Source organism: Polyodon spathula, chromosome 30 (assembly GCF_017654505.1).
Source record: "Polyodon spathula isolate WHYD16114869_AA chromosome 30, ASM1765450v1, whole genome shotgun sequence".
In the NCBI taxonomy this organism is placed as follows: Eukaryota; Metazoa; Chordata; class Actinopteri; order Acipenseriformes; family Polyodontidae; genus Polyodon; species Polyodon spathula.
This window is the reverse complement of record NC_054563.1, coordinates 4396799-4421798: the sequence shown is the minus strand read 5'-3', so window position 1 is coordinate 4421798 and position 25000 is coordinate 4396799. Positions and strand designations below refer to the sequence as shown.

Genomic DNA, 25000 nt, shown 5'->3' with positions numbered 1-25000 from the left:
TGTTTGGTGTAAGTTTTGATTTGAGTGTGCTGTTTAACTGTGTTAGGATGACCCTGCCATTATCCTCCCACCACAGCAAACCCCTCCAACAGTCCAATACACCGCAATGACTTGGTAAAGAAATGCAGTTGAGCGATTGTCAGAGAAGCGTGATTTTCATAAGGGGTCAATGAATGGCCCATGTGGTACAATAAAGCGGTCTGATGCATATAGAGTTAAAAGGTAATGGTATTAAAGAGCCACTACTGTAGTATCAGAAAAGTGGATTATTTCACAGACTAACACCTTTTAGTTGTTTGTTCCCTCGTCTGTTTTTAGTAGAGTAGCTACAAGCTTTGGAAAATCTGAGCCATTTCTAAATCTCCACAGCTCCCTCAGAAATAATTGCAGTGGTGTTTGCAAATGGCCTGCAGAGTTCATAAAGAAAGCTGCTGGTGCTGGTGTGCTCAGTGGCAGTTCTAATTAGCCTAGCAGCTCCTAACAGTCTTAAGAGCAGACAGATTTAAAAAAAAAAAAAAAGTCTCTGTGAGGCTGTGAGAAACAACAACGTGAAAGCTTCTATGAGCAATATAATACAATGTCTAGTATGACACATACTATGTATTGCGTTTTTTTCTGTTATAAAGAATGGATTTTTAATAGTATAAAAACCCAGGTGAATATAGTGCATTTTATATTAGGTTTATAGGACACAAGTAAAAGTGAATGGGCCAGGGCTTGTTTTCAACACTTTGAGTGTCGATACAACCTCTACTAAGCAGATTCTCAACATCTTGTAACATTTTTTTTACTGCTTTACCTTTATCATTATACTGTACAAGTTACACAAATCAAGTTCAAATGTTTCTAATTGTCAGCTTTACTGGAAGTGAGAATACAGTTCGGTAGAGCTCAGTATGCTGTAGTTGATGTTTTGCTGAACTGGGGCGACTCAAAGGTATTTTGTGGCTGAAATCACATAACACAGTTTTATTTTCCTTACTACGTTAAATTTGTACAGTTTTGGACTGCCATGGGAGAAGTATTGTACATGTTTTGGTAAGTTAGATCCAAAAAGTAAAAAAGCATCTACTTGTGTTGTTTCTTGTTCAAATATTATGTTTGAGTTTGGTATTCAGTGGTAATTTACTGTGGTTGACATACTTATAGATGTCCTTTTTAAAATGGAACTCAAGTAAACCTTACAGTGTGTTCTGAAGACACAGCCAGTCTCAGAGGGGTCACACATTAACGTGCAGGGAAGCATTTGCTCTAGAGAGTGTGTTTATATTGCAGCTAGTGAACTGGGACGGTCAAGGAGTCGAGAAGTTTTTCACGTCGTCTCGCATTCACTTGCTGACAGGAGCCTGGGTTCTGCGTACAGCTTGTTGTTATCAGGGAAACCAAAATGCGTATTTCCTGGCTCTCTTGTTTGGGTTTAGATGAGTCACATACATAGTGCAGCGTAAATCCCAGAAACATCATCATAATATTAATAATGCAATTATTAATAATCGTAATAGCTATCACATGAAAGGCTGTTCAAACAGTCACTTAACTGTGTCTTTCTTTTATAGACAAAGTAGACAAGAGCACGGTTGAAATTAGGGGATAAATTAATCAGTTTCACATAGCGGACTCCGACACCTAGTCATGGATGTTACCAGAAGATTTATAAATTTGGTGTAAATTGGTCAAAGGAGGTAGACATTACTGGACATCCAAGTGATGCAGGTTTACTTTGTAACTTGGGTCATCTCTAAATACCTAAAATTACCAGTGACTGTTGCTTTGCAATGCATGAGGATCTGTTTTTTTTTGTTTTGTTTTGTTTTTATTTGTAGTGCAATGATAGCTGGACTTTTAACTCCTGGAAGCTTTGGTTTGATGTTGGCTTAGGTCACAAGTGAAATTAGTCTGATAAAGTCCATTATCATTTGTTGTGTAGCAGTTTTCTTTTCACTTTGAATTGGATAAAGCCCATCTATCCTTCCACAGCACTGACTTGTGCAGCAGCTGTTCTCATCCCACCTGATAGAACTCGCTGGTGTTTCAAGTGGGCTCCTAGTAACTATTCTACGGGGCGTGACTCTGCAGTGCGGTAGCAGCAGGTAAATTGGACTTCAGTGAAGTAAAGAAGCTCTCATAGTGCCTGACCTGAACTGTGACTACAACATAACAATAAGTGATACATGCAGGAGCATAAGAAAAATGAAAACGAAACAGTAGAAACTAACATGCTTTAGACACTCATTCCATAGTAGAGTCAATGGGACTGTTATCTACTTAAAGTCTAACATCCTTGACTGGTTAGATGTGATTAGTTTAGATTTCAACAGCTGGTTGGAATGCTGATGTCCTGATAAAGCGGGATCTGGCAAATGGTATTGAGAGTCTGGGGACTGGAGCCTGAGGCTTCTGTGCACTTTCACCTGCCAGAACCCTTGATTGGTGCTCGCGGTAATCTTCTTGTTTGTTTGCTATCATCTTCAGCGAAATCACTTCTTTTTCAGGTATTGTCCTTCAAGCAATGTGATACGCCTGTGTTTAGGGTATTACTGTAGAGTTGTTATTGAAGCTGTGTGCTGCCGGCATTACGGTTTATGCAGGTTTTTAAAAAATGTTTTTTATGCAACTGGTGTAAATCTCCAATACAGGCAGGTTGTATCCGGCTTTCTTGCAGGGAAGGTGAATAGGAAATGATTCCCATGGGGACCTGAGGTGGTGAGTGGGTCCTGCAGCTGTGCAGTTCAGGGGAGAGGAAGATGGAAAGGGGTGCCCCCAGCAGTTCATGCCCTTTTGAAGCCCAGCATGTGTCCGCTACCCAGTGCTAGAAATCCTGCAGGCTACTTTTATCACTGGGCTGCATGGGGAAACAGTTCACAGGGATTCATGAAACGAAAAAAGCGCTATAATTATCACTTTTTGATCTTTTCTGCCACTAAACTGGTACATGTTGTCTGTGGGGTATGGTGTTTTTAATTCATATTTAAGACATTTCTCTTTTAAATGAGCTAAAAAAACCATTTATTTTATATGACCTCTCCGATTTAAGCCATTTTCTTTAGGATCAACCTGAAAATATCACTCTGCAACCTTTTTAACCTGTATTTTGAATACAATCTGAAAGGGATTCTCTTAGGACTCGCCATTTAGATTCTTTGACAGGAAATCCATCATCATTAGTCGTTCTTACTGCTGATTTTCCACTGCATTTCAGTATGTGAGCGTTAGAATTCTAGATCTGTATATGGTTCTAGATTGCCTGTTGTTTTCCTCAGCACAGGGTAGCATTACGTACAGGCTTGACATAGGAAACAGCAGCTAATTCAGAAATCCCGCAGTGATTTGTCTTTTTTAGAACCGCACTTAAAGGACCTCCTTCTGCACAGCCTCTGAGGGGCAGCCAATCTCTCAGCAGCACCAGCTGAGCATCAAACCTTGCAAGCTTCTGATCTGAAAACAAGAGCCTGGTTCTTACAGCCTCGTTATCAGGGACTGTCCTTTCATTGCATCAAACATTCTCTGATCTTTTTCTTACTTAAAGGTTAAGTATAGAAATATTTCAGCTGGAACATTAGATAGGGTTATACAGTATCCTGGTCTTTTTAAAAATCCAATGGTCTGTTGTACTGTAATCTTATTAAAGAGTGTACAGTAGCTTCAAAAGACTTTTAGTTTTTACAGTTTCCTTACAGTTTATTTTCTTGTGTTTTCAATTACTCTCTTTTTTTATTACCATTACTTAAATATTGTGTTGGATACATGCTTTGACAGTCAGAGGTTGCTCTTTATAGGAGACTGTGTGGTCCAGTGGTTAAGGAAGTGTGCTTGTAACCAGGAGGTACTCAGTTCAAATCCCACCTCAGCCACTGACTCCCTGTGTGACCCTGAGCAAGTCACTTAAACTCCTTGTGCTCCGTCTTTCAGGTGAGACATTGTTGTAAGTGACTGTGCAGCTGATGCATAGTTCACACAACCTCGTATCTTGTGAAGTGCTTTGTGATGGTGATCCACTATGAAAGGCTCTATATAAAAATAAAGATTATTATTATTACAGTAGTTCTATTTGCCTGCCGTATACATAATAATTAATATAGATCATGTGTCTCATGTGAGTAGGAGAGTAAAACAAATTGGCCATTGTTCTGTTTCGAAGCACCATTGTGTTGCCGCTGAGGAGTTTTAATGTTAATGGGTTTTGGCTTTTATTCCATGGCCTCCACCTACCTGTGCTAATCTCCCCCTCAATGCGTCTCAGACTGCAGAGTCAATAACCTCAACACACAGACACACAGCACAGTAAGCTGGTGTTAAAAGGCACTCGGGGGGGGGGGGGGGGGGTTGGGGACACGATCGTTGCAGCAACCACGTCGCTCATACTGAGACAGCTTTAAAAAGAACTGAAGAGCCTTGACTTAGCACCAGGCAGAGGGTTTTACAGTATTTCTTTTTTTGATCTCTGCATAGTTTTTCTATGTTTCCACGGAACAGGTAAAGCACTGGCTGCAGCAATGTGAGCTTCACCACCCTGCTCAAGGAGTACCGCCCCCTTAAAGTGATTGCCGCTAATAAAAAGCGGTTGAAAGACTAAGCACTGAAGGATCATCAGTTTTGAAAGGAGCACATTACAGTAAATGTCTATTTCGTTTCAAGGCCGTTGTCTGATACTGCATTGCGTTGCAGAAATCTGTTTGAAAACCAGGATTTTAGGTAATGTTGCACTTCCTTGGTCAGAGTTCAAATGTCATCAACACCGTCTTTCCTGTCATTTAACCAGCTAGCTTACCTGTAGCCTGACTACATGCTTTTAACACTTCAATATAACCCTTACAGGAAAGACCTCAAAACCATAGCCAGGTTGAGAACCAGCCAAAAAACATTCCATGCATTTACAATAAATATATTACCTTATTAGAAGTAAACTTCAGAAAGTATGTGGGTGTTGCCATAAACTAACAATATCCAGGGCTTAATAATAATTATTAAGAAGAAGAAGAAGAAGAAGACGACGACTATAGTGGTAGTTGTAGTCAGTAAGTGTGAGTGGTCCAGTGTCTGTGCACATCCTATCAAGGTATCAGTTGTGGGATGCATGGTGTTGCTTACTCTGCTTGTGAGTTGACGGACTGCTTTGCCGATGAAGTGACAGGCTGTGAGTGCTTGGGTGAGCCTCCGCTAACAGTTTGAGGTTCCCACAGGCTGACAGTTTCCTGTGCTAATACGAATGCATTCCCAGAATGTCTGACAGCCCTGTGAACCATGCTGATGTCTCAGGGATGTGCTGTGTGTTGCTCCCTGGAGACCAAACCCAATTTGTTGCCAGAGGGGAAAAAAAAACAGTGCAGTCTAATGCAGGGAGACATTGGGCAGGAGATCTGACAGTAACACTAACTAATTTCATTTAGCACATTAGTCAGCAGAAATTGATGCATTCTGTACATTATATTTCATTTTAACTAGAAAGACAAACCCTATTATACATTATCTTGTAACAAGTGATCAGTCCTAGTACTACACTTGCAATTACTGTGTCATGTGAATGATACTCCTTAGCTGTGTCTTCCAAGTGTATGTTACATTTTTCTTCCAATGTGAGTTTGGCATCTCCAGTTTTGAGCACTCAGTTTAATAATGCAAAGGGACTTCAGACAATGGCAAATAAAAAATAATGTATTTTCTTTTTAGTACCGCTGCAAGATGTTATATATAATCTCAGGGGCAACATTTTCTTCTTATACTTTCCTTGTGTGTGCGTATTGGGATGCAAGTTGAAAATATTCAGTCTGTCGAGTCCAGCACAGTGTTACAAATATTAGGGGATCTTCTATCAAGATACTAGCAAAAAAAAATAGACTTATTTGGCCAGATTTTGATGCAAGTCCAAAGTGCTTCCATTTTATCTGAAAGAAAGCTGTAGGGAGAAACAGCCCAATTGTTATGCCGAGTTGTTTTTACAAGGTTTATCATTTTAAACGTATTTTATTCCTCTCAGAAAAGATGGTCCAGTATTTGAATGTGCTTCATAACAGGGCTCATGGGGTTTGCTGAAAGAACACTTCTTTGTAGTGTGTGCTCAATTCAGTCCTTGGCTTGGCGTCTACAATGATAGAAGCTATTCAGTATAAGCATGCTTTATTTACAACACATTGCTCCTCAAGAACCATTGTACATCACCACAGCCAATTCCATGCAGGTGCTCAAACAGTCCCATATTGGCACTCATCACTGCAGACCTGAACGGAACGATGCCGTATATCTGGATAGTAAGTCTCTGTTTTGGTTTCGGCTGTATTTGTTATATAACAGCTAACTCCACCAGAAATAGAGATGGTTAATCACAGTTGGCTCATCCTTGATGGCAGAATATGCTTAAAGTAAGTTGTCCTGGACAACCATGTTAATTTGCATTTCACTCATGAGAACTCATTAGAAGACAATGCTTCTCCTGACCTGCTTGTGTTTTTCTCTCCTCAGGATATGAGAAAGCATGTCATGATGACTCTGCTCGACACAGAACAGTCCTATGTGGAGTCGCTGCGCACTTTAATTCAGGTAAGGGCTGGGCTGTCCTAGTTGTATTTCTCTGCTTGTGTATCGTGTGGCTTTTAAGAGTAAAACCTGTTATCCTTTTGGGGCCTCATTTTAAAAAAAGTTCTCTTTAGGCATTAGCATGAATTTAGAGGCAGCCAGTAAATTGAGTTTACTCCCCATTTGAAGGAAACCCTGAACTCCTCTTTAAATGCTTGCATAAGTCAAGGTAACTAGTCACCTTGCACAGGAATTCTTAAATTAATTCATAAACATGACATTGCATGGAGTATATTTCTTGTAACAATTCCCAAAAGAACATGGTACATGTTCTACTGAAGCTCCTCCTAGCGGCGGATGAGTGAATAATACTGACATCAGCATAAGACTTATATTTGCCTCTCGACTACAGAGCTTGGTCTTTAGTTAAACGGTGAGGCGTTTGTCTTTCAACCGTATGGTTTACAGTTCGCATCCAGCCCTTGCCTTTCCATTCAATTCAATGGGCTGAGATGCCAGTTCATCACAGTGTTCTTCATATACAGCTTTAGAACATGCTGCTGCTTTGCAGCTTTCCAAATGTGATGCTGAGTAGTGCAGGTTAGTGCTGTGGACTGCTTGACTGCTGTGCTCTAATACATTAACATTCTGTGTGCATTCTGTGTTTTATTTTATTGCAGGATGATGTTCACAAGCACGAATGTTTAATAAATTGATATTACATTTAAATCTTCAGATGCTGCTGATGTACTGTGTATATTACTTTCTGCATTGTTAAACCATCTCTGACACATTTTTTCCTTTTTATATGCAGTCTGTGTAGCGCTCTGTGCATATTCAATTGGACCCCTTCTAAAACTAATATAGAAATTCTGCCATTAATAATAAGAATCTATTTTAAATTCACAGCAGCAGCAAGCAGTTGTTCAGGGTTTTTTTTTGTTAGCATGGTATAGAATGTGAAAGAAGCCTGTACAAATGTTATGTAACTGTCTTGTAAATGTTGTCCGTGGTAAAATGAGCATGAGAAACCAGCTGATTCGTTGATCTATAAAGGAGTGGTGACATACACAGTTGTCACAGCAACAGTGTTAGGGACTCTTATTGGATCAGTAGTGGGCTTTAAAAAAAACTTGCTAATTCTGTCTATATCTCTTATTCACTTATTTGTAAAAGAAATCATAACAAAGAAAAACCACATAACAGCACTTTGTTCTTGACAAAACAGCTGCTTCCCACTTTAAAACCGACAGCCATGGTTGTGTGTGTGTGTGTGTGTGTCTCTATATATATATATATATATATATAGCGTCTGTAAATATCCCAAAGCCTGTCTCATAACAACAGTAAAATACCACCTTTTGATCAATTTCAATAAATATATACTGGGCAGGCTCTGCAGATTCTAGGGGTCCCAGGATGCCAGTAATTTAAGATCATGTTTTGCCTCCTGATTCTATAAACCAGGATACAGTACACTATTTCTGTACAAGATCAACTTGGTGTTAATGAACATGTAAAGATTTTGTACGAGAGCTGGGACAAGCCACCGATGTTGCTGGGTGTGAACCGGCATCAATGCACACTGCAAGTGAGCATCTTAAAAAATATGCAAAAGAGCCAGGCATCGTAGAGCTTTTAACCTCACCTCAATGGCTGATATTAAGTGCTAGGTTGAGAGCGTGTCACAAACAAACCTGACAGCAGTGTTTCTCTCACAGTTGACTCAAGATAAAAAGCTAATTAACTAACTGACGTTAAGGTTGCTTCACTACTATTTGTATTTCAGGTTGTGTTATTAAAATAACCTCTTAACTGGTGTGCTGTCAAAAAGTACATTGGCTATCCAGTAAATAGATACAAATGCGCACATAAATCAATTTCAGCAGGGAACGAGCATTTCATGAGCTGCCTCTTTGATACGTGCTGTTTCTATTTTGTTTTGTTTGCTGTTTTGTTCATCTTTATACAAATATATACACACATACATTCAGTAGCACAGTTTTTTGTAAACAGAGTTAATAGTTTTGCCATGCCTTAGTGTATTTAAAACATAAGTCATCACTTTTTTAAGTGTGCACAGTATGAGACGGGTCAGGTAATTTTACCTCAACTACTAAATAATTTATGTAACTTAAATTATGAGTTGCTTGGTAACTGTGATTGGCAGCGTGGATAATTAGCCCACCCTGTGTTCCAGCACCCCCAGTGAAGAAGGCAGCAGGTGACACAGAGGGCCCAAGCCCATACGTGCCAACATTTGGAAACTGTTCAGTGGGACGCTTGTCCTCTGGGGTGGGGGGTGTTATACGCATCATACACATGGGAGGGGTCATACGCAAAAAACACTCATATAATAATAGACCGTCAACTCAACACCACACGACCAGCATGACAGTAAACACAGACACAATGAAGCGTTCTTCCCTTTGTATAAGTTAGTGATCAGCAGATGTGTAGGCCGCATGAAGACCACAGCGTGTGGTTTTCACTAACAGAATAAATTGCAGAATAAATTATTTTTTAAATAGCGGGACTTTCTTCCTATGCATTGGGACACGGGACATTTGCTAGGAAATTGGGACTGTCCCGACCACATAGGGACTGTTGGCATGTAGGCAACCCTTCAACTTTTGTTTGTTGTTGTTGTTGTTGTTTTTAATCAGCTTACATTTGACCAAGATGATGCAATAGACTTGTACTGCTGTGAAAAGAAAGCACAGATAAGTTGCAGTATTTTTTTCTTCATTCTGACACCCCGTCCAGTTGACCTTTAGAAATCCCTTCCGCCCTTTTTCAAGGTTTATTTTTGCGCACACTGTTTTTTTGATACACCACTCGGTACCTGTAGACAAGATTAATCCATCATTATTTTTTTAATCGATCAAAGACCACAGTTTAGTTTAGATAAATGTGATAGTTCTGACCCATTCCAGTTTTTCTCTTTAAATTAAGCCTCATAAAAGGCCTTTGTTGCTCATTTATCGCTTGTATATAATCCAGTTTAGCACCCTGGGCGGTGTCTGAAAACTGTCTGCATCTTTAAAACATGCTGTGTTTCTTGTTTTTTGGGGAGATTTTTTGTTGAAAAATGTTCTGGTTCTTTTACTTCTCATTCCATTGACTGTTAAGCATCAACAGAGCAATTTGTCAATCGGTGCCTCTTCTGAACAGTTGGGAGGTAAATATTTGTTTTTTAACACCAAAAGTAGGGTATTTCTTTCCACTATTGCTTGCCAGGTATTGTTTTATTTCTTCAACAACACACATAATTATTAAAACTTTCCAATGACAGTTTTATGGATACAAACCCTTATTGTTTGTCTGTGAGTCTAACTTTCAGCAGCTTCAGCGAGCAGTGTTGCAGGGGCTTCCCCTTCATTTAATACATGGTTCCAGATTTTAGTTTCAACCAGCAATTTATATATATATATATATATATATATATATATATATATATATATATATATATATATATATATATATATATAATGTAAAACACAGGGAGGGCAGCATGTTTATTTGAAATATCGTAGGTTTCCAGTAATTTATATAAAGATAAATAAACACATCTTCTTCTTCTGAAGTTCTAAGGGATGAAATGTTGAACGGAATAAGTGAAATTATGCAGAAAAAATACGATCCCCCCCCCCCCCCCATATAAAGTGCAACAAAAAAGTAAATAAATAAACAAAAAAAACACCTGTTGAAAGAAACATCTGTTTAAAGGCTCCAGTTGGCCTGTTTGGCTGATTCTCACATTTTCAGTATTAATGCTTTTATGCTGTAATGTGGTTAAAGACTGAGTTAAGTAAGGCCATAGTAAAACAATAACGCATTATGAATTGCTTGATTTAGACAATGGTCGAGTGTGCTTACCTACTTCTTGGCTCCAGGCACATGCCTTGGCCTCCAGACTCAAAATGGATGAGAAGCATGAGGCTCTGTCTTTCTGTAATCAGGCATGACAGCAAGCCAGCATGGACGGACAAAAAAATTAAGTGCCTGTTTTTTCATTGGGCCTTTTCTTTCTCTTCTCAAAGATAGTTATCAGCCCCAAATTACTGGGATGCCATATGTAATCAATGAACATTTTAAAACCCATTAGATTGTCAGCTGTATCTCCTGCATGCAAAACTAAGGCAACTATTCAACGTTGCTTATCAAAACATACAACTTTTTTTGATGGTGCTATGTGTGCATGTAAGCTGTGGTGGATAGTGCTGCTCTGTACCTATGTGAACCCAGGGTGTAACAGTTAACCTGACCCCCTACAATACTCTGCCCCTAGTGGCCATACTGTAATGCCACATAGAACAGAAGTGCAGGTTGATGGATACACTGTGGTGCATCAGATGTAAATAGAGTTTAGATTGGATTCTGAGAACTGTATTGAGAAACAGGGGGGGCAGTTTAAACTTCTGAGGTTTAAAAAGTCAGACAGATGTGATGATTGAAATTAGAAAAGTGTAAAACTGAACTGAAACAACGAGAAGAATATGTTATGCCAATTCGCTCTTTCAGGCTCGGTTTCAAAATTTTAGACCTTGACCTGGACTATAACATCACAAACCCTTTTGAAAACTGAAGACTGATTGAGCAGTCTAGGAAATATAGCTATTTGTCCATATACATTTTATTCATTTTAAATTAAATTGCTACAACTATGAAAGGTGTATTTTACTAAATATTTTGCTCAGCTACTGTGAAACACTCAAGTGACTCCACCAAGAGGATCTTTTTTTGGATGCCTAGAGCAACTGATGCAAGAGAACCATTATACCCTCTTATTCTCCGCTAAGTGGTTATTTTGCTGTATAAGGACCCTTCCCTATTGTGTAAATAGCTGCAAACAAGCATCTCATTACGATCTTGATTCTAATTTGAGAAAGTACTGACTACTCCTGTTGATGTTATATACAGTTATATAACCTGCAATGGGTCACCAACGAATTCAGCATTTCTCATTTATTCAATTAACATTTAACCCTATGTTGTAAGCCCATATTGTCAAAATCCTCTACTCTCTATTACAGTGGATACAGCAGTCCCATTTGATTATACACATTGCCCCTTCAACATGAGTCAGCCTGTTTCCATGGAAACACATCCTGCAGTTCTACCTGGTTTGGAAGACCTTATTGGAAGCAAAAAAATCCTTCTATATCCTTAAACATGTTTTGTCAAAAACTGTATGCATTAAGTGTTTTAGTGATTGGCTAAACATTTAGTAGCTTATCAAACTAACCTGAGGCATGTACAAGTGTTCAGCTTGGCACAGGGCATTAATGAGAGCAATGTTCATCCTGCTTGTTTTCAGGGATACATGAGGCCTCTGAAGCAGCCGGAGAACTCGTTCATCTGCGACCCCTCTCTGGTGGATGAGATGTTCTTCCAGATCCCAGAAATCCTGGAGCACCACGAGCAGTTCCTGGAGCAGGTCCTGGTGTGTGTCCATGACTGGCACGCCAAGCAGAAAGTGGGGGACCTGCTCACCGAGTCGGTAAGCCCCCACCCCCACTTTCCCAGACACAGCAGCACTGCAGAGAAACACAGGCCACTGAGCTTGGAACTCATTTTTACCATTACTGTTTTAAGAGAGTCCATTTCATTGACATCACTGGAGCAGTTAGGGGATGACAGCTCCTGGCTAGCATGACCCCTTGCCAGCGTTTAGGGTAGTAAGCAGTAGTTTCCTGTTCACCACCTACTTTACATTTTCATCCTACTGATGCCCCCCACTCCTGAACCCAAGTGACATTACTGCTACTGACACACACACACACCCCCCCCAGTTCATCGGTTCCACATGTGGCTCACACTTTGATGTAGTTGACCCTCATATGACGTATTAGTTGTGTATGTAATGCAGATGGCATTGCCTACATGTATTCTGATGTTAAAAAACCTTCTGCTAGTTTCAGTAACAGTGTGCAAGACAGCAGACCAGATAGACCTTATAGACTTGATAGAGAGTTGATGGCAGGGGCCTCCTTATCCAAGTACCCACAAATTTCTGACATTTCATGAAAAACAAAAGCGATATGGACAACAGTCCCTTGCAAATCTCCCCCTCGTACTAAAAACAGAGCCATTAACGGATGAGCGGATTGTTACTCGTCAAGTAGCCCATTTCAAAACTTAACTACAGTAATAATGTGGTCTGCGTGTATAATCTTTGAGTCACTGTAAGAAAGCACCTAAGTGTGTGCATCTGAAAGGTGGAGGAGATCAGCTTTGTTGATTGGAGGATGATTAGAAGAAATTGTTCTGACTCGCCTCCACTACAGTGTTATAAAACACACAAAGATCTGTCTGAGGGTTTTCTAAAAAAAAAATGTAAAAAAATCTTTCCAACAATGTAGATGGAACTACCTTCACAGTACAAGGTCATAGGTCTGCATTTATGTCTCCGCCTCAATTAACACCTTTTGAACATGGAAAGCATGTGTAGTGACCCATTAAAGGGAAAGGTAATTGTTCCATTCCCTCGAGTCTGTCTTGCTACCAGGATAATACAAGCAGAAATTGCCTTTTTTGCGCCAGTCACCTGGACCCTAATAAACAGCGACGTACGCTGAACGTTATCAAGAGGTTTTCATTAGCTCAGCGAGAACAGGGATTCCCCAGGAATGTATTGGACTGCCAATACCTAGATTGAGATGCTGCTGATGTTCGAGTTCTGAAGGTAATTGAATGGCCGGTGTACACAGCTGAGCGGGTTTTCTATTACACTGTCAGAGCAGAGCACAGCTGGTGTGATTGAAAGGTGTGCTCTGAATGCTTGAGCAGCTTTCTGGCACAGGTCTATCATATTGTGTGACCTCGCTGTCTGTTTTAGAAAGGTAGGTATTTTGAAATGCAGAACTGATTTTTCTACAGTTGGTTATTATTGGGGTTTAGATTTTTTTATTTATTTTTTTGCAATTGTGAGGTTGTTGTCTTTCTTGTTAATTAATAAAAGTCAGCAGTAGTGTACAACTTTCTTGCTCTAATAGAGAAACAGGCCTGTCACATTTCAAGTTGCATTTTATAACGGTGATTCTGTCAAACCGCAGCCGCTGATGCAATGCAGTAGACTCCCTCTAGTGGCTGATGAATGTAAGTAGTGGTTGACGTTTTGACCCCGCAAATCGGCTACGGGTTTAGCTCTTTAGCCAATTATATAGAGAATCTGTCTGCCACCATCCAGTCCGCGTTTAATGTTTAAAGTCATACTGACATTTTAATTGGCACGTACCACTTTCACGCTAAAATGTGAACCTCCACCAGTATATCACTGTGTCCAGCTGCAGGAGTAGGTGTTTTTTTGGTTTGTTTAAAAACTGTGGACAACTATCTTTCTAACATTTTCACAACAGTGTTTAATTGTTGTTAATAGTTATGGAGTTAGCTATGTATTAACTAATAATAAAAAAGTCACCCTTCTACTTCTAAACTCCCAATTGGATAATTTCGTTGAAATGGGTTGAATTGTGTTTCAAGACTCAAAAGACTTATTATTATTATTATTATTATTATTTATGCCTTTTATCCAAGGTGACTTACAGAGACTAGGGTGTGTGAACTATGCATGAGCTGCAGAGTCACTTACAGCAACGTCTCACCCGAAAGACGGAGCACAAGGAGGTTAGGTGACTTGCTCAAGGTCACACAGTGAGTGGCTGAGCTGGGATTTGAACCAGGGACCTCCTGGTTACAAGCTGGACCACACAGCTTCCATTACATGATCAGGTGTTAGTCCACCTGTCTGTCAAACTTTCATTTGTACATGTGCATGCCGTGGAAATAGGTCATAGTGACCTGCTTCAGGATGTTACTTGTAGATTATAATATTTCATATCACAGCTTGCTTTAAAAAAAAAAAACTCCTGTCTTTTGAATGCATTCACACACTGTGATAATCAATCTAATTTACAGCACCCTGGATTAGAATGGGTTACACGCCTTCCCTACTTCACACCTTCAAACATATTCTCATGAAGATGACAGGGCAGTTGGTTATGTTCTTTAGACAACGAGGATACATGAATCCTGTTGAGCAGCCTTTCTTTGAGATGAAGAATGATGTGCTGCACTTCATCTCTGGAGCCCTCCTGAGTAGAAACTGGTTCTCTTGTCTGTGAAGAAACTGCTGCTGATGAGCCTGTTAAAGCTAACGTGGGGTCTTCACATTCAGATAAGCCGTTCTATAGATTCAAGTAAAACTCTAAAGCGTGACATTCATAGGTACTGCTGGATGTCTTACATGCATGTCCACTAGTGGATCATCTGAGGATTTCTTTTTAATTCTTTATATCCCCTTCAGTCACTGTGTACATAATTGTACCATGTTCGGTTTCCTAGCTATGTGTCTTTTTTTATAATGCACATATGTTTTTTTTTTTTTTTTTCAAAGTTTTGTCTTGGCAACCCTCAAGCTCCACACAAACCAGTTTTAAAATTTCTAAAAAATTAAGGGGATAAGTTGGAAATTTAACATGGAGAATATACTGGATATACAGTACACAGAGTATGTATAGTCTTGTATTTAGGTTTACTGTATATCACATTCAAAAAAATAAGACAATTGTATGTCCAAGGGAATAATTATTTATCATGCTGACATTAACAGTCATTTTATATCATCTCTAATCAGCACTCTATTTGGGACTATAGGCGTAACATACTGGCAGTAGTCTAAGATAGAATTGCTTTATTAGTTACACAGTAATCATGCTAATAGAAATGACCTTTTCCTCCAATATCAAAAGGGCAGAATTCATTTAAAAGCAGTTGGAGAAATGTGTGGGTGCTCGGCAGATGTTATTGCCAGGCTTGTCATAATAAATCGGTAGGTCATAGTTCAATGTACTTTAACCAAAACAAGAAATAAGTAAAGAAGAGCAAATGAATTCAAGTTTGAAATGTCATTCCAGTTTGTTTGGAGAGGTGATGAAAGCTGAGACCTGTTATTTAAAAGTAGTCTCCCCTTTCACAGATTTTACATTTGACTTTACAGTTTTTCGCACCTGCCTGCCAGCGATGTTGTCTGAGGTTCTTGACGCCATCCATGGTGGGGATGACATCTAAAAGGTTAACCCAATCTAACCCCTGAAAGGAGGCCTTATTGCCTTCTTGTACAAACACTCTGGTGCACGCCCACATCTCCACATCCTTACATTTCTAGACCAGACCAAGTAGAGCTGCTCGGGGAGGGGTCACTGTGAGTCATGCTTATTAAACATGCGGAATATTCCAATCTAGAGGAGGCTAATTGAAAGCAAGTGAGAATTGTTATATTTTTTTCTGTATTCGGAATACAAATGTCACGGCAGCTACAGGGAGTCCAGGTTTCATTAGCCACAGTGTATTGGTAACACGCTCAGGTGTGTCTCATTAAACTCCATAGCAAAATCAGGAATAGATTAAACTGCAAAGCAATGGGTGTCTTATTTTCATCCCCAAGCTGTATACAGGATTTGCAGAAATGTTGCTCTGTAATTCCAAGCAAACACATTTCATCTTGGTGCAACTGACCACACAACTCGGTTGTTCTCAGTTGCAAAACACAATTTAAAAGCTTGTGGTGATTGATAAAGACTTCAAAATTAACCGTTTTGATTGAGTTGCTGTACATACATTCAGATGACAGTAGTCAATAGTCTAGTGTCTGGTTTCTAATTTCTGGTTAAGGTTTTGTCGGTTTGATCAGATAATGTGCTTGTAAGTCATTTACGTTGCCCCAGTGATTTTTGGTTGATGTATTATTGGATCATGCACCATTTCATTGAACTAATGCCCTAATCTTGGACTACCTAATGTTACCTTTGGTAAGGTTATGCAAGATTAGTGTTTCTGTATCCATCACTACAATACACTCAATGGCACATGCAGTAATGCAATTCTATGAGAAACATTTGAACTACAAATCTGCTCAGGAAGACGCATTGTGCTACCACTGCACTTGTGAGACTCAATAAGACTTTATTAAAAAGACAACTATCTATTCAGGGATAGCAATATCTTTTGTATGCAAAGGGGCCTTGTGGAGTAAGTAACCGTCTCACTGCATTATACATACTTGTTGGGTGGTCGTGTATATACTGTACAATGTGCTTTGATCCCACAGGACCAGTGCAGCCAGTTCTTCTTTTATTAGGATTCAGACATGCTGCTTCTTTTATGCCACGTGCATCACTGGTTCCTGTTCAGCTGGAGAGCATGTGCTTGATAGCATTGACATTTGCATTCAACACATGTCTACAGTACTTGTGTTTTGAGAGTTGGGGTGCATTGGAAGTCAATTGGTGATGAATGAGTAATGGTACTGCATTTTCCCAGCATGGTAAATGTAAATATCAGCCTGCCTGTTGGTCATTCTACAGTATAGCTGGCCTCCTTTATCTTCCCTGTTATATTAATACAGTCTGCATTACTGAATGTCATTTTAATATTAAAATACTATGCAAAGTATGTTGCAATTACTGGTAATTTAAAAAATAAATATTGCATTTATCCCAACTGTACAATATGCAGTAAAATCTCTTTTGTTTTTATAATTTATTGAAAAAGCCTTGCCTTTCTTGCTTTGTACAGTTTTCAAAGGATATACTTGTGAATATTTATTCAGCGTACATCGATAACTTCCTGAACGCCAAAGATGCTGTGAGAATAGCCAAGGAGGCCAAACCTGCGTTTCTGAAGTTTTTAGAGGTAAACTTTGCTTTGATAAAACTGCTCCACTGATAATGCCACATCAATCATTGAACAGTTAATATCATGTATTAATATGTAGTGTGTCAGCCCTCTCATTGGTGGTAATGTAAAAGTACGAACCCAAACAGTATTCCTTTAATACTGGGGTAAAATGCCTAATAATGCCCTCTGTCCAGTCTTTTGGTTATTCTACAAAGGTGGATTCTAGGGTACCACTGTACTTGTTGAGACTCATTAAAATCTTCAGTGATAACATTCTATGTAGAATCTATACTGACAATATACAACACAACAAGGTATTCCTAGTTCTGTGAAACAGTGCCATCTGTTGGCCAACTCTGCAATAGCAGTTTGTGTCGTGGATTTACGAAGGCCAACTGCAACTCCTTGAACCTGCTTCTACCTTTTAACCCAGGTTATTATACGAGGGATCAATTTTAGAACTTTAGAAATATAGAAGTATTGAGTGGATGGAGACTTCAGGTGGGTCTGTTCTCTCATTAGGAGACAGGTTAGAAGCGAGTGGGCTTCATTTAGGTTTGTTTTTGGGAAGTAAGCCGACCTTGGCAGAAAGCCTGAGTTAACTCACTAGCTTTGTAACCCAGAGGTTGATTTGTAGCCGGGTAACACACAGCTCTTTTCAGAGCAGATGAAGAGCTGTACACTGGCACTGTTTCACTGTGTTGTCTTTGCATACATCAGTCACCGCCTTGGTATAAATACAAATAAGAAGCATATTAAGAGGTATCTTCAAAACCTCTCTGGAAGTACTCCCCTCTAAAGTAGCCCTCTACTTCCTGTTGGTCTGCTGGTAATGTTCCTTAACCCCCAAATGCTCTCTGTCAGAAAAGATTGAACTCCATGACTGTACGTGCAAAACTAGAGCTGATTCTGATCAGATGCTTTACAACTCGTAGTAAAGAATGTCGTAATTTAGTTTTATGATAACTGGATAAGCGATTCTCTTTATAGAAGTAAAAAATCGAAGTGTAAAATACATGCACATAACAAAAGGACAGGCATCTTCTCATATTCCCAGATGTTGATCCTGCTAATAAGCTAACGATTGCCCTAGCTGAGCTTGATCCTGCTTCTTTTCTGACGTCTTCATCTCTCAATATTCACCATATTCAATTTGCAGCAATGCACAAGAGAGAACAAGGAGAAGCAAGCTCTCGCAGACCTAATGATCAAGCCGGTCCAGAGGATTCCTCGCTATGAGCTTCTCGTCAAGGTAGGAGGCTGGTTCTAATGTCATTGTGTTGGTGAACACAGCAGGCAGTGTGGTCTGGTGGTTACAAATGAGAGATAAGGAACCAAGACTCTCTGTGTGACCTTGGAGGTGAAAGCAGAAGCAAGATAAACAAGTGATGTGACAGGATACATGCTTACTAGCTCATGGATGATAAAATCCACATTACAAACAGATACCCACATGCATTCCATGTATCCTAATAGATTGTTAAAACTGCATTGTGTTACTGCTGCATTCTGGGCCATTTCAACACCTGCATCTGTTGTCATGAATGTTGCAGCCAGTGCTTTCTGGAACAGCTTGCATGGTTTAAGAAGGAGCAGTTCGTCCCGTCACCTTTTTCAAACCAGCAAGTCAACGTGTTGAAAGCCAATGTAATCCCTTCAGCATTTCACAATGATGTGTATTAAAATCACAAGGACAGACAAACCTGTTATTCAATCCTCTGCTAACTCTGATTTGTATATACCATGAAACATGCATTACATCTGTGGGCAAAATGATATTAAATTACACTTTTTATATAAATGAGCACCTATATGAATTTTTTTGAATTTTTTTTTTTTTTTTTTTTTTAAATATTTTTATAACTGAGTTAAGTACTTCACCTTTACTGCGCAGTAGTGGTTAGCGGGTTCTGTACGCGTTGTTAAAATAAGCACATGTGGAGCTGGTCTACTGATCAGAAAAGCTGAAAGGCATGTCTTTTTATAGGTTTTAACAAGAAAGGATTGTGGGAAGCCAATTGTAATTGCAGATCATTTTTGGTTAAGAGTTTCCCAAGTTGAATTGGAAACGTTTCATTGTCAGGCTGTCGTGACGCATGGTATTGATCGGATCACATCTTTGCTCAAGCCTCCTTAGCCTCTGCTAGTTTAAACTGCCTGCAGGTAACACACACATGTGTCTGACAAAAGATTACATTACTGATGGATCCTAATATTTCACACAAACATAATACCCTGGAAAACTAGCTCATTATCCGTAAATCAATGCTCTAATGCTCCAAAAAAAAGTGTACTATCATATGCACAGTAAAAATTGAAAATCTTTTGCTTGTATTTTAATTTTCTGTCAACTGTTACAAGTATTTTTTACATACTGCAAGAAAGAACAGCCGTGTACTTCTCATTGGGAACTCTCTCCGTGAGTACAAGGATGGCCTTCTTGAACGCAGCCTCGGCAGGACCTGGATAGCCAGGAAATGTGCAAATGCATCTGAATATTGTGGCTGAAATGACCTTGTTTACACTGTGGGATCTTGGACCATCACACCGCACCACTTGGTAGTACCTCAACCTGCAGCGGTGCCGTCATTCCCCTAATCCCCACTGTTCAGTGATGTCTCTGTCTGTGTCAATGTCAGGACCTTTTGAAGCACACTCCTGAGGACCATCCAGACCACCCCTTCCTGTTGGACGCACAGAAGAATATCAAGCGACTGGCGGAGAGGATTAACAAGGGAAGGAAGAACGCAGAGGAAGTCGAGAGGGAGACCCGAGTGCTGCAGGAGATCGAGTCCCACGTTGAAGGGATAGAGAATGTATGCCTGTTTTCATTATTTTAATTTGACTGAAGGAGAACTGAGGAGGGAGAGCTCTGTATAGCACGCTGCTCACACTTATGAATGCCACTGCGTAACATTAAAAGATATTTTGACAATATAATTGAACCCCTTAATGGGCAATATCTGGCCTGCTGTTGCTAAAGAAACACTTTTTAGTTGTTCAGTGGGAGAATATGGTTATGACAGGCCAGAAAGCCTGGCCCCTAACGTAATGAGTAGTGTATATTTCGTGGTTCACAAGAAGTGGTTTGTGCTGGAAACCCCAGGCAGGATTACTCTTTACCACCAGATTATTTGATTTATTACCCTGATGTTGAACTGGGTTGGAAGCCACCACATTAAGGCATTCTGCGCTCAAAGTATAATTCTGCACCCTTTCCACTCTGTAATATAAGCAGATGTGTTTCCGATCACGCTCAGTCAGAAAAAGCTGTTCCCTGTGGTGTTTATTAGGAAGGGATTTGCAGCACTCCCCCTTAGTTCACACACAGTAGTACAGTGTGGGTCCTTCGTGCTGTGCATCATGCAAGGTAAGTATGTTTTATCAATAACCAGAGATGTGGTAGAGATACAAGGCTGTTCAGTTTCAATACCATGGGTGTGAATTATGTATAGGATGTAGTGTACTGCAGATACAAATATAAAAACATCCCTGGGGGGGTGTGTGTTTTTTTTTTTTTTTTTTTTAAAGACGTGTTTCATTTAGTTAATATTCATGGAATCCACAATACTACATTGATTTCATTTTTTTTTTTTTTTAAAACAGCTTTTGAATCCTCAAAGGAAGTTTCTAAGACAGGAGATGGTTGTGGAAGTGGTAAGTTTTTTTTTTTTTTTTTTGGTATCTCAAAGGTTAGTTCTTTTGCTGAAAAGTTGTTTCTGGTTTGACTGTACTAGACATGCAGGCAGTTTAGAAAGTACCAGAAGTTGCCACAGGTGGTTATAGGGGCACCTTCAATCCATTCTAATTCAAGCCAGTAACGGTGAAGTGATGCATTGATATCCCACACACCCCTACCCTGTGCTAATTACCTCTTGTCATAAATACATTTGATTCTCTGGATTTGCTTGAACCCTATAATACGTTTTTAATGCACACTGAAACTGCTGTCCTTCTGACTCTTCAAACTAACCTTCGTATTGCAGAAGACTGTAGGCGGTAAAAAGGACCGATCGTTATTCCTCTTCACTGACTTGCTGATTTGTACAACGCTGAAGCGAAAGTCAGGATCTCTTCGCCGCAGTTCCGTGAGTCTGTAAGTACACAGCATAATGTGAATGGACCAAAGATCTGTGTCTGGCACAGACTTGGCAAGTCATCTGTGAAGCAGCATAACATCTATGTCTGAGCGCTGTCTCTTAGTCATATTCTATATTAAATGACATCTGTCTTCCAGTTGCTCGCCTCTCAATGCTGCTCGAATCATTGCTGCTTGTATAAGGAAATGTAGGCCTTGGTAGGGCTGCAGGCCACCTGCATTATTCATGCTGCAGTTCAGTGCAACAGGGTTCCACCTAGTGGTCACACTACAAAATGAAAATCTTCTGACATCTTCTTTTCATAGCTATAATGCTGCAAGTGTTATAGACACATCGAGCAAATACAAGTCTCTATGGAAACTGCCTTTAGAAGACGTGGAAATAGTAAAAGGTACGCATTGCTTTTTTATTTTATTTCATTTTTAATATCCATTTTTCCATAAGGGTTTTAAGACGTCTGGAACAGCTGTATAGCCCGCAATATAGAAAACACAATATTGTTAACCAGTAATTTGCATTCTCATGTCTGCACTGCGTCCTTTAAACAGCTTTTTAAAAAGACAATCGTCAGTTTACAGCCCATGGATGCAGACTTTTTGAAACATTCAGTACCTCTGATGATAGTGTTGCAGAATACCTGCAATTTTCTGTGGCAAAAAAAAAAAGTAACCCCCTCTCTTTCACAGGCACTTCCCAGGCGACGAACCGGGAGAACATTCAGAAGACTATAGGACGCCTAGATGAGGATCTCAGCACATTGGGGCAGATCAGCAAGCTGTCTGAGACACTCAGCTTCCCCCATCAGGTGAGTGGCAGGGCCAGGAAGTGCCTGCCCAAGCAAACTAGCAGCAGATTAACCCATGATGTGCTGTTGACCTCATTAGAGGACAGGCTACTTAAAAAAAAAAAAATAAATATGGAGCATTTTTTAACTGTTAAGATGTTCTCTTTAACTATATTGTTATGATAACTTCCTCTAATTTATCAACAGCAAATGTTAAGTCTAAATGTAATGTATCAAATTACATAAATATAGCTTGTGCTCTGATATTCAAAGAAGCATTTATTTGGTACTTAATGGGTTAATAAAATGATATTTCAAGCAGTCTATTATCATGGGTTTTTGTGAGCTGATTGCGATTGTCAAGCAGCTGGTGCTGGTGGGTCTCTCTGTCTGTCTCTCTCTCACACACACCACAGTGAGAGCTTGAAACACATTTTCAGGTATTTTCAATGGCTGTTTTCTCAACTTTAGGTGTGTCTGTACCATTCATTTATCAATTTTTAATGGCCAATGTAAATTATTTAGACACATGCTATTCAGTTGATGGAAAAGCTTTCTTTTCGGGTACACATGGGTGCAGTCTTCTATCCAGTAGTCTGTATGATTTTAATATGCACTGTAGAAGGGGTTCAGCTCTCCCCAGGAGGATTTAGTCTGGATAGTAGATGAGGGACGCTGGGGTTGGCTGCTCCCATGTCTGGGTGTTTAGTCTCATGGTTAGACAGGGGAGGGCTTGGGTTCAAATATCAGGTCAGCCACTAAATTAATAAAAAGCACCCACTGTGGGAAAATGCTGGGACATGGCTGAAAATGAGACTAATGTTTTAGAGATGGGTGTGATCCGCTCCCTGCACCTCCACATGTCTGTGTCACATTAACTTTTTCAACTGTGCCTATAATGAATACAAAAAAACACTGCCTCTCAGTGATTTTATTTAGTTATCAGTGTGACCATCTACAAATCACTTGTGAACACCACACTTGAGTCGATTTGCATATAAAACAAACTATTCAACTCTTGGTGTCTTGATTCAGTGTCGCTTGTCTGTGTGTCTGTAGAGCCTGGATGATGTGATCAAAGACCTGATGGCCGCAGTTCATCGTGAGCTGGCAGAGAAGCAGTCGCTCTCCTTCAGCATGACCTTCCCGCCCACCAAAGTGGAGCTGACAACCTCCTCTCTCGAGGGGAGCTTCGTATTCGAGTTCAGCGCGCCGGACACGCGTAGCAGCTTCGAGCAGGCCTTTGAGGATGCGAAGAAGAAATTGGGTACAGCACTGTCTGCAGCGCTTTGTGATCCAAGCACTGCTACAAAAACCATTGCCCAAAGTTTAGTTTATATAGGGAATAACCGTAGGGCCTTGCCAAGTGTATGAGACATAAGTGTCTTTCCTGCCATTGGCAGCAGTGTGGTGTCTTGCGAAAGTTTGGCACAATACTGATGGGAATTTATACCCTGAGATTGGTAGAATTCCCATCAGTCTGCTTTGCGTAGGTTTTTCAAGTAAACTAGAAACATCTTGCGTACAACAGTGATTACTGTTCATGGTCTTGAGAGGCTTAGTGAAAAGAGTTGTTCAAATAGAATTTGTATTTAATCGTATTGCTTATTGCTGAATATATTTACACTTGTTTTCTCCTTTTTTAAGCAATGAACAAAGATCACTGGGACCCAGAGTTTCTGAAGGCTATTCCCATCATGAAAACAAGAAGTGGAATGCAGGTACTTATCATGGACTTCCCAAACACTGAGCCTTAATGCTGATCCTGTGCTGTTTTTAAATTGAAAAAAATCATACTGTTGTAATGGTTGGGCATCCCATTGAACTGAATGGAGAGACAAGGACTTGACCCAAACCACTATCCTCACAGTTAATAAAATGAACCTCTTACCATTCAACTGAAAAAGCACTCTCTTTAGAGAGCAAGTGCTGTATGTGTCTTCTGCTGATGTCAGTTTTATGAACTCATCAGCCACTCGGAGGAGATCCATTACACTGTGCCTGGGGTTTTAGATTTAAGGTGGTTTCTGGCTTGTGACCCTGTTCAGGGTCCTCTCTTACACGGTCTCTTGTCTGTGCCCTAGTTCTCCTGCGCGTCCCCCAGTCACAGCTGCCCTGAGAACACCTACGAGGTGTGGGTGTGTAACAGTGACGGCTACGTTGGCCAGGTCTGCCTCCTGAACATCAAGAACGAGCCCACTGTGGAGGCCTGCATCGCTGTGTGTTCAGCCCGCATCATCTGCATTGCCGCCGTGCCGGGCCTCAAAGGCAGGTCTGTTTGCGGTGCTGACTCCAACTTGGCACAGTTTAAATCACTAGTAGTTGTACAGCCTGAAGCAGTCATTTCAAGGTTAGTTATTAAGAACAAGCAATGATGTATACCAAAGTGATTAGTATTTTATGATGTATGTAACAGCATGTGCTTTCATCGGTGTAAACTACCTGGAAAATCAGTGGGATGAAAGCTGTACAGTTTCTTAAATTAAGCTGTTTATATTTTAAAAGACCTTCCTGTTACTGTAGGTGATAACCTTCATGAAGAGTGGAGTGTTCATAACTGAGAACTTCTCAAAAGAATAGCCAACAGAACACAGCAGGATTCGAGCTAATTTATTTGACTTTGTCCTTTTGAATAAAGGGTTAGATTAGAGGGCCGAGTCATGCGTTGGTGTTAGCTGTGTCTTAGAATATCAGTCTTTTTCTTAATGTATTTTCAATTCAGCACTTCAAATCGCTTCTCAAAGCACTGTCCCTTGGATAAAACTGACTCATCAGTACAATGTGAATCTGTGTAGTACAGTGTGATTTGTGTTGAAATGGAATTGGAAGTGCATTGTGTTGTGTTTTGCAGGGAGCGCGGGGAGTCCCTGCAGAGCCCCCTCTCCTCGGAGCCTAACCCCAACCCCCCCTCCTCGGAGCCGCGGCT

The 25000-nt window shown here is 40.1% G+C and overlaps 1 protein-coding gene across 1 annotated transcript in view; it reads left to right on the top strand.

Annotated features, from left to right (window-relative positions):
* The first annotated feature begins 6460 nt into the window (after positions 1-6460).
* arhgef17 (Rho guanine nucleotide exchange factor 17) overlaps positions 6461-25000 on the top strand; it is a 23497-nt gene continuing 4957 nt past the window's right edge. Inside the window, exons 1-13 of the mRNA XM_041233051.1 lie at positions 6461-6534; positions 11831-12013; positions 17089-17205; positions 18350-18442; positions 19830-20006; positions 20797-20847; positions 21177-21286; positions 21596-21681; positions 21977-22095; positions 23134-23341; positions 23722-23795; positions 24159-24424; positions 24926-25000. Of these exons, the coding sequence (XP_041088985.1) occupies positions 6475-6534; positions 11831-12013; positions 17089-17205; positions 18350-18442; positions 19830-20006; positions 20797-20847; positions 21177-21286; positions 21596-21681; positions 21977-22095; positions 23134-23341; positions 23722-23795; positions 24159-24424; positions 24926-25000 (1619 nt within the window). The 5' untranslated portion in view covers positions 6461-6474. The remainder of the gene's footprint in view (positions 6535-11830; positions 12014-17088; positions 17206-18349; positions 18443-19829; positions 20007-20796; positions 20848-21176; positions 21287-21595; positions 21682-21976; positions 22096-23133; positions 23342-23721; positions 23796-24158; positions 24425-24925) is intronic.